The following is a 14,338-nucleotide window of genomic DNA, read 5'->3' on the forward strand; positions in this document are numbered from 1 at the left end:
GTAGAGGGATTTGTCCCTTCAGAGTTACCTACCAAGTAGACATGCTCATTTATTTATCACAATCATTCAGTCTGGAGTCACTGAGCTGGCAGTGATAAATGTGCTGTTGATGATTAATCATATGGAATTAAACATGGAGAATGTTGGGGGAGTGGGGAGTAACCTTCCTCAGTGGTGTCCTGCTTTCAATAAGTTATATGTGCAATATTTATTTCATCTTTATATTTGTAGGGACCTGAAACCAGACAACATGCTGCTGTCTAATGAAGGTCACATTAAGTTAACAGACTTTGGACTGTCCAGAGTTACTCTGAATAGAGGTGAGTGCTCTCACAGTGACTTGGGTTCTTCACTTATTTTCAGATTATGTTAATGTTTACTGACAGTGCCAATGTATATTTCTCTGAATCTGATACAAACTTGCAAAACAGTTTGTTTAAGCTTCTTATATTTCTGCATCCCTGATTTGTGTTTATAGCTACATAAACATGACAGTATGGCATGTATGCTTATTAATTATATATAATTGATAAAAACCCATTGGACGCTGCTCCCTAGAATCTAGGGTCTGGTCTCCAGAGCATATAAAAGCACTGAGGTGTATCTCATTTGCTAGCGTATGTTCGGGAACCTGTATGTTCTTTTAGCAGCACTGGCATCCACTGATCCTAGGATCTCAATGTCTCTGATAATGATGGTGCTTGTTGCTCTCCTTCTATCATACCATATTGACTCCTCAAGACTATGCACATGAAATGCTCACAGGCACTGTTCTCTCAAAGCTGTGGGGCATGCAGCTCAAAACTGAGCTTTGCACAGCTCAGAGTTTGGCTTTCCCAGAAACCTGGCTATGACAACATTGCTCAACCTGGATGCACCATTATGCAGCCACAGAAGTGGTTCACACAGTGGCACTGACACCATAGCTCTTAGGAACTAAAACTGTGGGGCCTGAAGTTCTTGAGAGAGCATCTCACATAAATTGGCATGCTTTTCTGTTCTTCAATCTACAAGTTCTAGGGTTTCTTATGTAAGTGTGTGCGCTCTCTCTCTCTCTCTCTCTCTGGGCTTGAGGTCAGCTGTTCACTGTTCAGAATGTGCTTGTTATTTTTAACACTGTTTCTGATTGGCTCCGACAAATCTCACAAAATCTAAATACTATATGAGTACATGGTGATAAGTATTCATATATATTCTCAAGCATGATTCTATAGTTTAGTTTCAGATTTTGTTTTTCTAGTAATAGGCTTCAAGTCAGGTCCATTAGACTTTTAGGCTTGGCTGAAGTGCCTCCTTCTCCCCCTCTCTGCCACACCTGGGCCTTTTTTTATGTTTAGTGCATGCAAATATTCTGTACTTACACACATTTGTTGGAATGAACTTTTAGGAAGTCATTCTGGGAGGTTTTATAGTTTGTAGCATTTTAAATTGTGTTAATTGCTTCAATTGTATTAGAAAAGTGGTTTTAAAATATAGTAAATAAAATAAGCTTTTTTACTTGAATTTGTATTTGTATTGGCAACCTTCAGTCTCGAAAGACTATGGTATCGCGCTCTGAAAGGTGGTTCTGGCACAGCGTCTAGTGTGGCTGAAAAGGCCAATCCGGGAGTGACAATCCCTTCCACACCGGGAGCAAGTGCAGTCTGTCCCTGGTCTGTCTCCCTGGCTATGGGCCTTCCTTCTTTGCCTCTTAGCCTCAGACTGTTGGCAAAGTGTCTCTTCAAACTGGGAAAGGCCATGCTGCACAGCCTGCCTCCAAGCGGGCCGCTCAGAGGCCAGGGTTTCCCACTTGTTGAGGTCCATCCCTAAGGCCTTCAGATCCCTCTTGCAGATGTCCTTGTATCGCAGCTGTGGTCTACCTGTAGGGCGCTTTCCTTGCACGAGTTCTCCATAGAGGAGATCCTTTGGGATCCGGCCATCATCCATTTGATAACAATACAATAACAGTAAAAAAAAAGCACATGCAAAAAGGAAACAAAAGAAAAATAAGAGGTTAAGGGTGTGTTTGTGTGAATAAATCACATAATAAAACAAACCACATGTTTGGCCACCTATGGTTAGTAAGGATCACTTCCAGGTGTCCAAGAAGGCCTTTTTGTTTTCAAAGTGAATAAATTGGCCTCCCCAGACTTGCTATGTGACTAGCTTATGTATGTATGTGCACATGGACAAGTCACAATGTTTCATAAGCTAGTAATAATAATAACGCCTTTTTAATATATTGTAACTTTTTGGGACTATTTTATGTTGTATCCTTTTTGGCTGCTGGTGGCATTCCACAGAAAAAGAGGCAGAAGGGGCTTATTGCAGCAGACATTTCTGATCTGGGACAATTGGCACAATTTCTCATGGTTGGCACAATTTCTCATGGGTATGATTGTCCAACAGGCATGAAGGGAGCATTCCTGCCAACTATATTCAGAATGTCCACGTGTTACATTTCGTTGTTTTTGCCTGTGTATTTGGAAGAGGTCAGGGCTGCCTGCATTGACAAAACAATTATATGAAGCTGTCCTCAGCTTTTTTGCGTTACCCGTAAGTCTTATGCAATGTGAGTAAAGTAATGCTGTATTTTGGCTTGTAGTGACCTCTACAGGTATGTGCACATAGCACATCATTAGAGCTAAGTCTTTTCTGTCACTAGACTCTAAAAACTTTTACTGAATTGTCATATGTTTTTAAAATCTTCTCAGAGATAAACATGATGGATATCCTCACCACACCATCCATGCCTAAACCTAAGCAAGACTATTCCCGCACTCCAGGACAAGTGTTGTCTCTAATCAGCTCCTTGGGTTTTGTAAGTAATCAAAATACAGGTCCAGCTTATTTATACACGGATTTTTTATACATGGATAAAAAAATGCAAATGAGAGAGAGAGCAAATGAGAAGGAATGTGCTGATCCCTGGAGAAGGGGGAAAATGCACTCCTTTAAAATCAGTTTTAAAAACTGAACAGTCTTTTAACAATAGCCTTCTTAATGAGAGGGCAGCTGGCTGACAATCCGTCAATCCTTCTCTCCGCAGTGGACCTCTCCCTTCCCCCCCCCCTGCGCATGAAAGAAAGGTGATCATTTTGCATTGGTGAAGGGAGGGGCTGAGTGAAGCGCTGATGGATTGTCTTCTTAATGATTCTAATCTTACATCACAAAGGTCAGCGTGGCTGTTTTTAAATCACGGGAGCAAAGAAACTTTGTTTTTTAAATTGATTTGCTATAGTGCGTTTTTTGCCATCCACATGAGTGCTTGGAAGGAACCCACTCGAATAATGAGACTCAACCTGTAATTGGTTGCCTTAAAAAAAAATTTGTACTGAATTCCTTGAGGAGGCTCTTAATCTTCTGGGGAATTAGGAAAATTTCAACCAACTGTGAATAAAAACTGTGGTTTTTATTTTGGACTGTGTGTTCTGGGATTTTTAATCATGTATGTTATGATTTTTAATCATGTATGTTATGAAGGAACTGTTTGCAGCCACCTTGCATCTTTATACCTGTAAAATGTGTTGCAAAGCTGCAAAGTCACTTTGCTGCAAAGATCCAGTTACATCCAGAATGTATATGAGAAATCATAGTACATTGTTATATGACTTCTAATTTATTTAGTTATATGGTGTCTGTTGAACAAGCTTTTCTTATTTTATCAGTACACCCCTGTTGGATCGAAAGCACACGCGCCTAGTCCAAGCCCTATCTGTGCAGACACATCTCAGCAATCTCAAACATTTGTTTCCCCAGCATTTGTGAGCTGCAAAGATTGTGTCTCTGCATCAAGTAAGCTACTGAGAGCCTGTAAGTATCAAAGCTCAGTGAACAAAAGTCTGGGGAAGAATCATAGTTTATTGATGGTGCAGAAGCTTTTCATGCACATGGTTCTACTCTTGAACCCTGGCACCTTCAGTATTAAGGCTAGAAGAGACTGAGATCTTGGAGAGCCTCCACCAGGCCAAGTAGTTCTGGGATAATTGGCTTGATAGTTTGAGTCCAAGACAGCTTTATATACTCAAAGGATATGTTAACAGGAAGGAGATTTGTAGAACTAGTGGTCATGATTTGCATTGTGCTTAGAAGCCCAGCATCAGTATGGCAAGTCCAGGTTTCTCTCCCAGCTTGGAGATGGGGCTGAAAAGAACTTCTCAGTAATTGTGCTACACTCTCAGATGTTCACCATAACTCCAGAGTAATCTCTGTCCATTTCCTAGCGCCAAGCTGGAGAGAGAGGCTGAAGCTCTTTTTGTTATCCTCACTAGAAGGCAATGGTGAAGGTGGCAAGTGTAATTAAGGAGCACTGTTTACAGAATAGCAACCTTTTTTTCTTGTAATATTTGTATTACTGTATTTACTACCTATATAGTAAACTGCAGTAAAAATGTTGGACAAAGCATCTGAAATAATTGCTGGGCACTTTGTAGCTAGGGAGGTCAATTATATGTAGCATTTTGTCTTCCTGTTGGCACAATCCTGACCTGCATAAGGCATGTTTCCACCTCCTTGAGAGGAAGCCAGACCAGCGCTCCGAGAAGCGCTGCCCTGCGGAGGCTGACGCAAGCCTCTGCACCAGCTTCCTCTTGAATGCTTGCGTTGGCCCTGCTGGGCTGACACAAGCACAAAAAGTAGGCAGGAGGGAGGCGTTCCTGGGTGAGGGGAGGGTGGGCGGCAGGGCTAGGATCTGCTGGATCCCAACCCCATAACTGCTGGATCCCAACCCCAGGGAGAACAGAGCAGCTTCAAGCTGCTTCTGGTCTCCTGGCTTGCCTGTTCCAGCACAGGATAGGATTGCGCCCTCAGTTTTCTCAGTGCTATTGATCTTCTTTTCCCCCTGAAACTAGCTAGTATGCTTTAAGTAGTTTGATTTTTAAAAAGATCAAAATACTGTACATGTTCTTCATACAAACATTGATTCTTCAGCTATAACTCCTGTAATACCTGTGAGGAGTCTAACACCAACTCTGCTTCAAGCCAGAAAAAGATTTGGAACCTCCAGTGCTAGCAGTCATTCCCGCACCCAGTTGTCCAGCATGGAGTCAGAGTGCTGCAGCAGCCCTGGGTGGGAGAAAGATGTACAGGTCAGTTTCTGACTTTTCATAGACATCTGATTTAAACGTGCATAATGAATTTGTGCAGCATTTCAGAGGCCTTCATAATTTGCCTCCAAAGGAAGGAGTCATAGCTTAGTGGTCTGTGCATGCAGAAGGCCCTGGATTAAGTACTTGGCGTCATTGGAGAACTGTTTCGTGACAATGTAGGGAGAGAATACTCAGCTAGGTAGACCAATTGGTAGCTTCCTGTCCTGGAAGATCTGGATACCACTTCCTGATGAGCAGGTGCATTTGCCTTGCTTATTTCTTCCACTGCACTTTTTGTTTCCAAACAATGCACAGAGGTTCCATTTCAGACCATTTCCAAGGTAGGTACAAAGTCATCCTAGGGTTAGTTTAATTCAGGGGTGTCAAAGCATAAGACCTGGGGGCCAGATATGGCCCATGGAAGCTCTTTATCTGGCCCTTGTCCTCTCCAAGCAACACCATCAGCTGCTCTCAACTGCTGTGCTATCACTGCTGACAGGGCAGCCTGCATAATAATTGATCAAGATTTGCATATTTTCTCTTTGTAGCTAATGAGTTCCTAGGTGAGAAAAAAGTGCTTTTTTGTCATGACCTTCTTCATGACATTACTTCCTGCTTAATGACATCCTTTCTGGCCCTCAGGAGGCGGCATGAGTGCAGTATGGCCCTCTGCATGAAATGAGTTTGTCACCCCTGGTTTAAATGATGGGGAGCAGTTCTCAGACTCACACCTTCTTCCCTTAACTGCATATAGAGTATAACATCTGAATTCCAGAGTTGTTTGTTGAACTCACGCTTTCTCTGACCCTTTGAGTCAAGCTGTGCTTTCAAGCAGGATCTGGATAAAGTGTACAAATGAATGTATCTTTGTGTGTGATTGTATATACATGTGAACCTGATACCCACTCCAGATTTCACCATACATAAAGGATCTGGGTCAGGGAAAAAGTATTATTGGAACAGACACCTAGACTTCTTTGTGTGATTTCATATAACTTTCTTCCAGATGCAGTGTTATACATGTAAATATAACATAATGCGTTTGTGGTAGTGATGTGCTTTATTTCCGCTGCTAAGTTTAAGGTACAGCATACATGATTTTATGTCTGATGGACATTCGCAGTGGAAAACAACCAAGTGTTCTTGTTTTACAGGAAGCTGAAAGCATGCTCTGCTCTGACACAGGCCAGATGACTGCATCAGAGAATTCTGATAATACAGGCTTACTGCTTGTCAATGACACTAAAGGCTTGAAGCAAAAGACACTTGAGTCTGCCATCTCTCCCATCAGCAGCAACAACTCTGAGAGTAGGCACGAAGGAAGGACTGAGCGCTGTGACTTATGTGACACTTCTTTAAGGACTTCTGACCTGAAAGACCTGGTCCGAAAATGTCTTTCAGAATATAAAGAATGGGAAGAAAAGCACTGTACAGAAAAACCAGCTCTGGTTAAGGAGGCAGCAAAATCTTCTGTTTGCCACCTGTCCACTTCAGACTCTGCTGTTCTTGTCAAACAAAGGAAAGAGGAGGCAGCATTGGAGAAGCCAGGTGTCAAAAGAGGCTTTGAATTAATAGATGCAAGCCCTACTCAAGAACTTCACCTTGTCAAAAAAAGCAGTGCAGAATACAAACGTGGCTGTAGAATTCCTGAAAAAAAAGGCACCGGGTTAACAGCTGAAATCTGTTGTTTAAAACTTGCTGGTGATGGAAGCTTGCCAGAAACATGTATGAACGGAAGTCAAGCAACAGGCTACAGTTATGCTGAACAACACAAGGATGGAAAATCAGCAGCCCCTTTAATACCTAAGAACCTTATGCATGATCTAGATGCAGATTGTGGAAAAGATGCAAAAAATGAACACATGAACTTCAGTTTTATATGTATTGATGATGAAAAGCCTCTAGCAAGCATGAGTGTGGACTCTGATCTCTCTATTCCAGAAGTGTCTGTGGCAGAGAGTCACATAGGAAAACATCATTCCACTCTAGATGGAAGCATTAAAGATCTCACTTTTGAGGAGCTGAAAACTGAGGACATGTCAACAGCGTCTCTCTGTTGCTTAAATGTTTTACGAAAAGGTGATGAAAGGCTTGTACAGGAGAGCAAACCACTACCTAATGAGCAAGATAAGAGTTTGAATGGTGCAATGGAAGCACACACAGATGTTCGTCCTTCTCCATCAGTAGAAGTTATGAAAACGCTGGGCGTCTTCAAGAAAAACGTGGTTGCCTTTCGTAGTTACAACAGTCCAATTAATATGTCTAATACATCTGAACCATCAAGAATTAGCGCAGTTTCTATTGAAGGAATGGATATCTCTGCTTGTAGTGGGTCGTATCCTATGGCTATTACACCTGCACAAAAAGAGAGATCCTACAGAGTGTGCCAGGTGGGTACTAACACAGACACACTGAATGTTGCATCGAAGGACTACATACCAGTTCACACAAGGAATTTCCTTACATGGGTCAGAAGTTGCACAAACCTTACATGTATGCTGTCAATGTGGCACAAAGCCCCAGGTGACGTTTGGCAGAAAGTTTTTACACGTGGTAGTGTAAGCAATATTGATTAGATAAAAAACAAGTTCTGTAGGAACTCTGTCCTGTCTAGGGTGGCTCTTGGGGGATTGGGGAAATATGAAAAATGAATGTAGCTGGGGTTCACATGTATTAGTAAATATGTCTCAGCTTTTTTCAGTTTTCTATGTACCACTATACCACAGTGAATCTATATAACCAAGAGAATTACAAGGTTACAATGGCAAGAACTATCGTTGGAAAACTTGCCAAGATCTTGACCTAAACAATGTGTGGAGTGCTAAAAGCTCTTGTTTAGGTTGGCTTAGGTTGACAAGCTACATCTGCTGAAATTCCCTCCAATATAGCAAGGTCCAGGAGCCCTAAAGTTGAAAGGTTGGCTACCCCGACACATGTTTTCCTGTCCATGCACCACTCTCTCGCATGACATTTTGCAAAAATATTGCTCTGAGTAAGGAAGAAGTGGCTGCTTGCAAATAGTGCATCTTAAAATTGGAAGGGTTCTGCTGTCCAAACATGGGGCAGCAAACATAAGTAGTCCATGTTAAATGTTATGGGTTAATCATACATATTGCTAGGACAGTCACATTTAAACTGGTCCACAGAGGGTGTTGCTTGTGTTCCTTCTGTTAGTTTCATACAACACTGAAAGGAATACATTTAAGAAGGTGAATAGTTGCTGGCAGATCCACTTTAGAAAGATGAGACAATTCAGGGAACACCTTTCAAGGTGACCCTTGCATTCAGGCACTGAGGAGCCCTAGGAACCTTTCCGTATTTGTGAGTGCATTTCTTGTAGGGTTTGACTCATCATCTATATCTCCAGTACAAAATTTTCCACCAGGGTGGTTGACCAAACTTCATAATGGCATTGGCTCAGAATCTCTACCTCCTTCTGGACTTCCTGCTTATGAGTAGCAAGAGGTCTGATGCTTTTGAAATGATTTCTTTAAAACTGAACATGTGCTTTAAATAGCAAACTATTCAGGAATCCCTATATGGAACTCTTGGTGTAGAAGGAGGGAGACAAGCCAAAAAAACTTTTCACTTTAGAAGTCTTCATCAGAATGAGGTGGTAATGACCGTTGGGAATCATGCAAGTACTGAAGATGCTAAATATGAAAAACTTACTTCATTGTTGAGGGGTATGATTAGATCCTAATTCAGCAGTTGAACTAGCAACCATTTTGAAAGAATAAAACATTTGCTTGTTTGATACATGTGGCTGGAGTAACCTCTATTCTTTGACATCAGACCCCTCAGGGAAATACTGATACACCATTCAGGACCCCAAAAAGTGTCCGAAGAGGGGCTGCACCAGTAGTGGGAGAACGCATTTTAGGAACACCAGACTACTTGGCACCCGAGTTGCTCTTATCAAAACCTCATGGTAAGCTACAAAACTAATTAAAGGATAATTTCATTTGTTACACGCATTCTCTCAGCCTTGCAATGAAATCCTGGCTCTTTTAGAGTGCTTTACACACGTCAATGGAGCCATAACCTAAACGTTCACCTTAGTTTTCTGTCAAGCCTGTTCCGTATCTGACAGATGATCTGAAAGAATAGTCTGTATTATCACCAGAATGACTGATTAAACAATGTTTAAACAATAAGATATTTATTGTGTGCAAAACAGTATTAATCCTGTTATTGAGCTTAGATTTTTTTGAAAAGTGCCAGGCACTGGGGAATTTGTGAGAGAAACTGTATTAACTGTCAGAGCATTTAATCATGTGAATCATCAGTGAAAGTTCATTGAAGATGTATCAAAGTGCTTACCTGATTTTTTTCTTTACACACAGGAGTTCAAACCTCTGGTAAGTCCACTGTAGTGGTCAAAGTATAATTAGATCACACTGCTCAGGTCAAAAATGAGAATAAAGGTACAAAGCAAGAAATCCACATGACTTGGAATGTTGCTTCTGCACAAACGATGCACCCCATGGAGGAACTAGGATTGCATTGTTCCTCTTTCTACAGAATGGTTGCAGCAAATGCAAAGTGGCTTTTTTTCCCTTAGCAAAAGCTTAATGTTTCTAGCCTTTCCTAATAGAGAATAGGAATAGAAACCTGGCAATTCTTCCTACCCCTTTTTGTGATGAGAATTACAAGTTTATGGTACAAGGGTTAAGATGCAGTAGTATCACAATTAGAATTGATAATCTGAACAACTCTGTGGAATTAAAGTTGGCTCCTGCCAGAATAAAGCCAGTACACACAAACTGAGATCCAGCTCCTGATCAATAAACATAAGGCACAGTCTTGTTATAAGTAGGAGTTTTTTTAAAAACACTAGAGGAGAGGTGGCCAAATGGTAGTCCTTTTGATGAATGCAGTTCTTGACTTGTTCAGGGATGTCAACAGAGACCAGTCTATCATGGAAGTTAAGTCTGAATGAAGAAGTTGGGGAATGTGCACAGATCTTCCTGAGAGGCAGAACAGATTGGTGGGAAAGACAGAAACAGAACTTACAGGTGGAAGCTGTAAATACAGAAAAGATAGTGATACTTGAGGGGGACTAGATTTATAAATCTGCCATATGGCTTTTGGCCAAAGACTGTCTAGCAGTAAAAATCTGCAAGCTTGGCCTCGAAACTTTGTGCCCTTTTGTGCTACATTAATCTTATCAATATAACTTTTTTCAACACTTTGTACAGAATTTGTGATCTGATTAGTCTTTGACATTTTCATGCTTTTTTCAGACATTCACATTCTTCTGCACTTATGAAATGCTACTTGCTGTACTGATTGTTGGGAGTAACTTTACTAGAAATCAGAATGTAAATTGAATTATAGGCATGTAATTTCAAGATAACTTGAAACTATTGGGGGGGAACTATTGCGATAATCTACATAAAATGGATAGGCTGGTCTGGACATTACATTTCTTGCTCATGCGAGTTTTTTTATTGCCCCGCACTGATTGCTCCCATATACAAACATAACGTGTGAATCAAATGATCCCTACTAGGTAGCAACAACTTCTGCAATTATAGATGTTAACTGCAAGCCAATAGCCACTGTTGCCAGTTTATCCATTGTACCTGTACACCCCTATCACCGCTTGCATGAGCAGGTTACATTGTCCAAATCAGGCCTGAAAAACCCAGGAAAATGTTTCTGTGTCTTCAGTGCAAGCAAGTTTCACAGCAGATTTCTTCCTTTGTTTCTGACATGGTGGAGTTGGCTAAAGCTTTAGCAGTGCAGCAGCTATAGGATGCATGCTGCTTATTAATGGGTTGTAGTGCCTGGGCAGCTTCGCCTGCTTGTGATGTGACTTTTCTAACCCGAAAACTGTCAAGAAGGAAATTATTGGAAATATTTTATTGTAAACCGCTTTGTAAAGATTTTATTGGGGGGAAACAGTACTGTTTTTAGATCAAACTATGCCTTGTCCTCATTAATATCAGCATAGCAAGGAACTAACTCATCTCTGGAGCCAGTTTCTACAGTAGAGAAGTGCACTTCAGATAATTTTTTTTAAAACCCACCACAACTCTTGATCGCAGATTCTCAAGTGATTAAGTCATGAATGTGTTCATTACTCAATTCAAAATACGTCTTTAAATGAAATGCCTGGTTCCCCTCTAAAGCTTAGAAAAGAATGTAAAGAAGTAAAAAAACCATTAGTGGACTGTCTTTGTGAGGGTTTGAGATGGGAATAGAACTTATTTCTGTTCACTCTGCCTTTCGTTGTGGAATATTTATGTAAATATTAACATTAGGAGTAGCAGAAAGAAGTTGATAATTTCTTTTTTGTATGTATTGATTTCATAAGCAAAAGGCATTCAGATGCTAAGCACCTTCCTGGGGTTCTGTCTTCATTTCTTGACACTTAACCCTATGTAATCTCATGGAACTGGTTTTTAAATTCATGTGGACTGTCTTCCCCCTCAGGTCCTGCAGTAGACTGGTGGGCACTTGGAGTTTGCTTGTTTGAATTTTTAACTGGAATACCTCCATTCAATGATGAAACACCACAACAAGTATTTCAAAACATTCTGAAAAGGGGTAATTACTTTCTTTGTCAAAACCAGAGTTTAAACGTGGTTTGTCTGTTGTATGCCTCACAGTATTTATCCTATGTATTTCCAGATATTCCATGGCCTGAAGGTGAAGAGAAGTTGTCAGATAATGCTCAGAATTCAATAGATATGCTTTTAACCATTGACAGTACCAAGCGAGCTGGACTCAAGGGTTAGTATATATTGTAGTTGTAAGTATCAAAGAGACAACATTCACATAGCATTTCAAAAATCCACACTCTAACAAAATAGTGTATTGATACAGAGAACTACTATTGCAAATGCTTTAGGAACTAGGAAGGTTTAAGCATTAACCTTTGACAGATCATCTTCATCAGTTCTAATGGAAGGACAGGAAGCTTTCTCATTTTGTTATTTCTCTAAGGAACTAGAAGTAAGTAAGTATAGCCTGCAACAACCATCAGCAGTGGTAGGTTAGGCTGAGAGTAGGGAGCCTAACCATTAAAAATGTGAGTTTAGTTCAGTAAATACATTTCATGAGGAATAACATCAAACCCATACCTAGCTTAAATCTGGCAAGTAAATAACTGAAATTAACATTGCTGTGTTCAGGCCACTCTCCCCTATACTCAGCTTGTACTGGCAGATGGCACCCATCATCTGTTGGCATCCTTCAGTCTCGGAAGACTATGGTGTCACGCTCTGAATGGTGGTTCTGGAACAGAGTGTCCTCTCCAGTGCGCGAAGCCTGGGTAAAGTAGGTATGGAGGATAGGCTGTTACCCATGCAGCAAATCCCCCCTCTCCACGTCGCTGAAATGGTCCAATGGAAAGGCAGAGGCCAATACGGTTGGTTCCAGCGGCGTCGCAGGAGTTGCCAGAACATGACTGTGTTCAGCCATGAACTGCCTCAGGGACTCCGGCTCCGGATTTTGCGTCGAGGTTGACTCCTGAAGCCTTTTCCATAACTGGATGTAGCCACAAGGCAGTGGAGGTTTGGGACCAGAGTTTTCCTTCTCTCAGATGAGCTGCCTTCCCTGGCTGACGAGTCCCATCTACCCGGTGCCTGTTTAGTCGCCTCTTACGACAAGTACAGCCAAACTGAGGGCCTATTCTTATCCCCAGACCCCAGGGGTATGCACCCATAGGCAAATGCATTCCTTTTGCTTTGTAAACCACTTTGTTACAGCATAATACAGTAGTAGTAAATTAGATGTCCCCAGTTCAAATGTCACCTCTGCCATGAATTCTCACCATGTTGCCTTTGGCAAGCCTCCCCCTCTCAGCCTCAGCTACAATTTAAGGATAATACTACTTACCAGAACCTGCAGTAGTTCCCAAACTGTGCACCGTGGCACCTAAGGGCACCATGGGAAGTCCCCAGTGGCCTCTTCTAGCACTCCTGGGCACTGCCATCTTGGTGTGCATGAGATCTCGGACAATCCAAGATGGTGGCTAATGGGACAGCCAGGAAAAAGAGGCTGCCACAAAAGAAGTGCACTGTGATCACAGCAACTTTGGGGACCCCTGCTTTAAAGATTCCATCAGGATAAGACATCTGAAGTGCAATGCAAATTCTAAGTATTGTAATGCTATGCAGTTATCCTATTCTGGGAAGAAAATCTCAGCTAGTGGCCAAAGAGGAAAAGCTGTAGGTCCATCCACCCAAGGAGGCCTCAAGCAAAGGAATAAAGGGTTAGTTCACATTTTTATCATCGGACCAGTCCATGCATTAAACATTTATGCTTGCAGTGCACACACACATCTCTCTCTGAACCAGTTTTTGGGATTGGCTTAACTCCTTGGTTAAGAGGACAACTCAACTAAGCTCTGCAGGAGGGCTTCAAGGCTGAAAAGGGACTAAAGTCCAGTTTCCTCAGTCCAAACTCTGTCTGCTACATCATATTTAATTGTTGCTTTTTCTTTTTTCAAATGTGAATTTGGTCATCTGCCCATTACTGGATGGCTGTCCTGCCTCAGACTAAACTTCATACATTATGGAATTGCTTATTTATAATTTGTGAAAATTATTAATTTTCACCCTGAGAGCAGATTTGGCTTAGCTGCCTACTTTAGAAATAGAAACTGAGTGCAATGAGAGAGAATCTGGAAAGTGCAATGGATGGAAAGAAACTTAATGTCTGTGTTCAAACTTTTATTCTAGAGCTGAAGCTTCATCCCCTCTTCTATGGTGTGGACTGGGACAATCTGCAAAATCAGCCTATGCCTTTCATACCTCAACCAAATGATGAAACAGACACTTCCTATTTTGAAGCTAGGAATAATGCTCAGCATCTGACTGTATCTGGATTTAGCTTGTAGTATGAAGTCACTGAATTCTCCTTCCTAGAGGATTGCACGTTTATAAAGCTTCCTCTCAACACTAGTTTACCTGGTTTTCTAACAATTTTGTTTTAAAAATCTGATCTGCTTTTAATTGTTTTCTCTTTATAAACTGTGTTGGATCAGTTTATAATTGCAAACAGCTATTGATCCTTATTTTTATTGCACCTTATATAAATCTTATGTGTATAAAGCTGGTATGCCACTTTCACTCAAAATGTGATTTTCTGCTGCTATGGAGTATTTCTACAGCTGGGTAGAAGGGCTGTCTTTGCAGTAAAGTATAATCGGTGATACACTAAATGTATGCTGATGTGTTTATCTTATGTGCCTGTAATTCAGAGTATGTCATTGAATTTTCATTATTAAATTACTTGGAACTGATTTAGACCATGCTAAA

The 14,338-nt window shown here is 41.1% G+C and overlaps 1 protein-coding gene across 1 annotated transcript; it reads left to right on the plus strand.

Moving 5' to 3' along the window:
• The first annotated feature begins 246 nt into the window (after positions 1 to 246).
• Positions 247 to 13,983, plus strand: MASTL (microtubule associated serine/threonine kinase like). The gene is made up of 9 exons (XM_066629022.1): positions 247 to 320; positions 2,694 to 2,800; positions 3,648 to 3,792; positions 4,909 to 5,066; positions 6,221 to 7,456; positions 8,862 to 8,997; positions 11,508 to 11,621; positions 11,706 to 11,807; positions 13,760 to 13,983. Exons 1-9 carry the CDS (start codon positions 251 to 253, stop codon positions 13,915 to 13,917), a joined length of 2,226 nt encoding a protein of 741 aa, XP_066485119.1. The 5' UTR covers positions 247 to 250; the 3' UTR covers positions 13,918 to 13,983.
• The last annotated feature ends 355 nt before the right edge of the window (positions 13,984 to 14,338 follow it).

The sequence above is a fragment of the Tiliqua scincoides genome, chromosome 5, assembly GCF_035046505.1.
Source record: "Tiliqua scincoides isolate rTilSci1 chromosome 5, rTilSci1.hap2, whole genome shotgun sequence".
Classification (NCBI taxonomy): Eukaryota; Metazoa; Chordata; class Lepidosauria; order Squamata; family Scincidae; genus Tiliqua; species Tiliqua scincoides.

Bases quoted from the DNA above. Each gene is read 5' to 3' on its own strand.
- MASTL (XM_066629022.1), top strand. From the start codon at position 251: ATGCTGCTGTCTAATGAAGGTCACATTAAGTTAACAGACTTTGGACTG. The intron at 2,801-3,647 runs GTAAGTAATCAA...TTATTTTATCAG, and splicing joins TAATCAGCTCCTTGGGTTTT to TACACCCCTGTTGGATCGAA. The intron at 7,457-8,861 runs GTGGGTACTAAC...CTTTGACATCAG, and splicing joins GATCCTACAGAGTGTGCCAG to ACCCCTCAGGGAAATACTGA.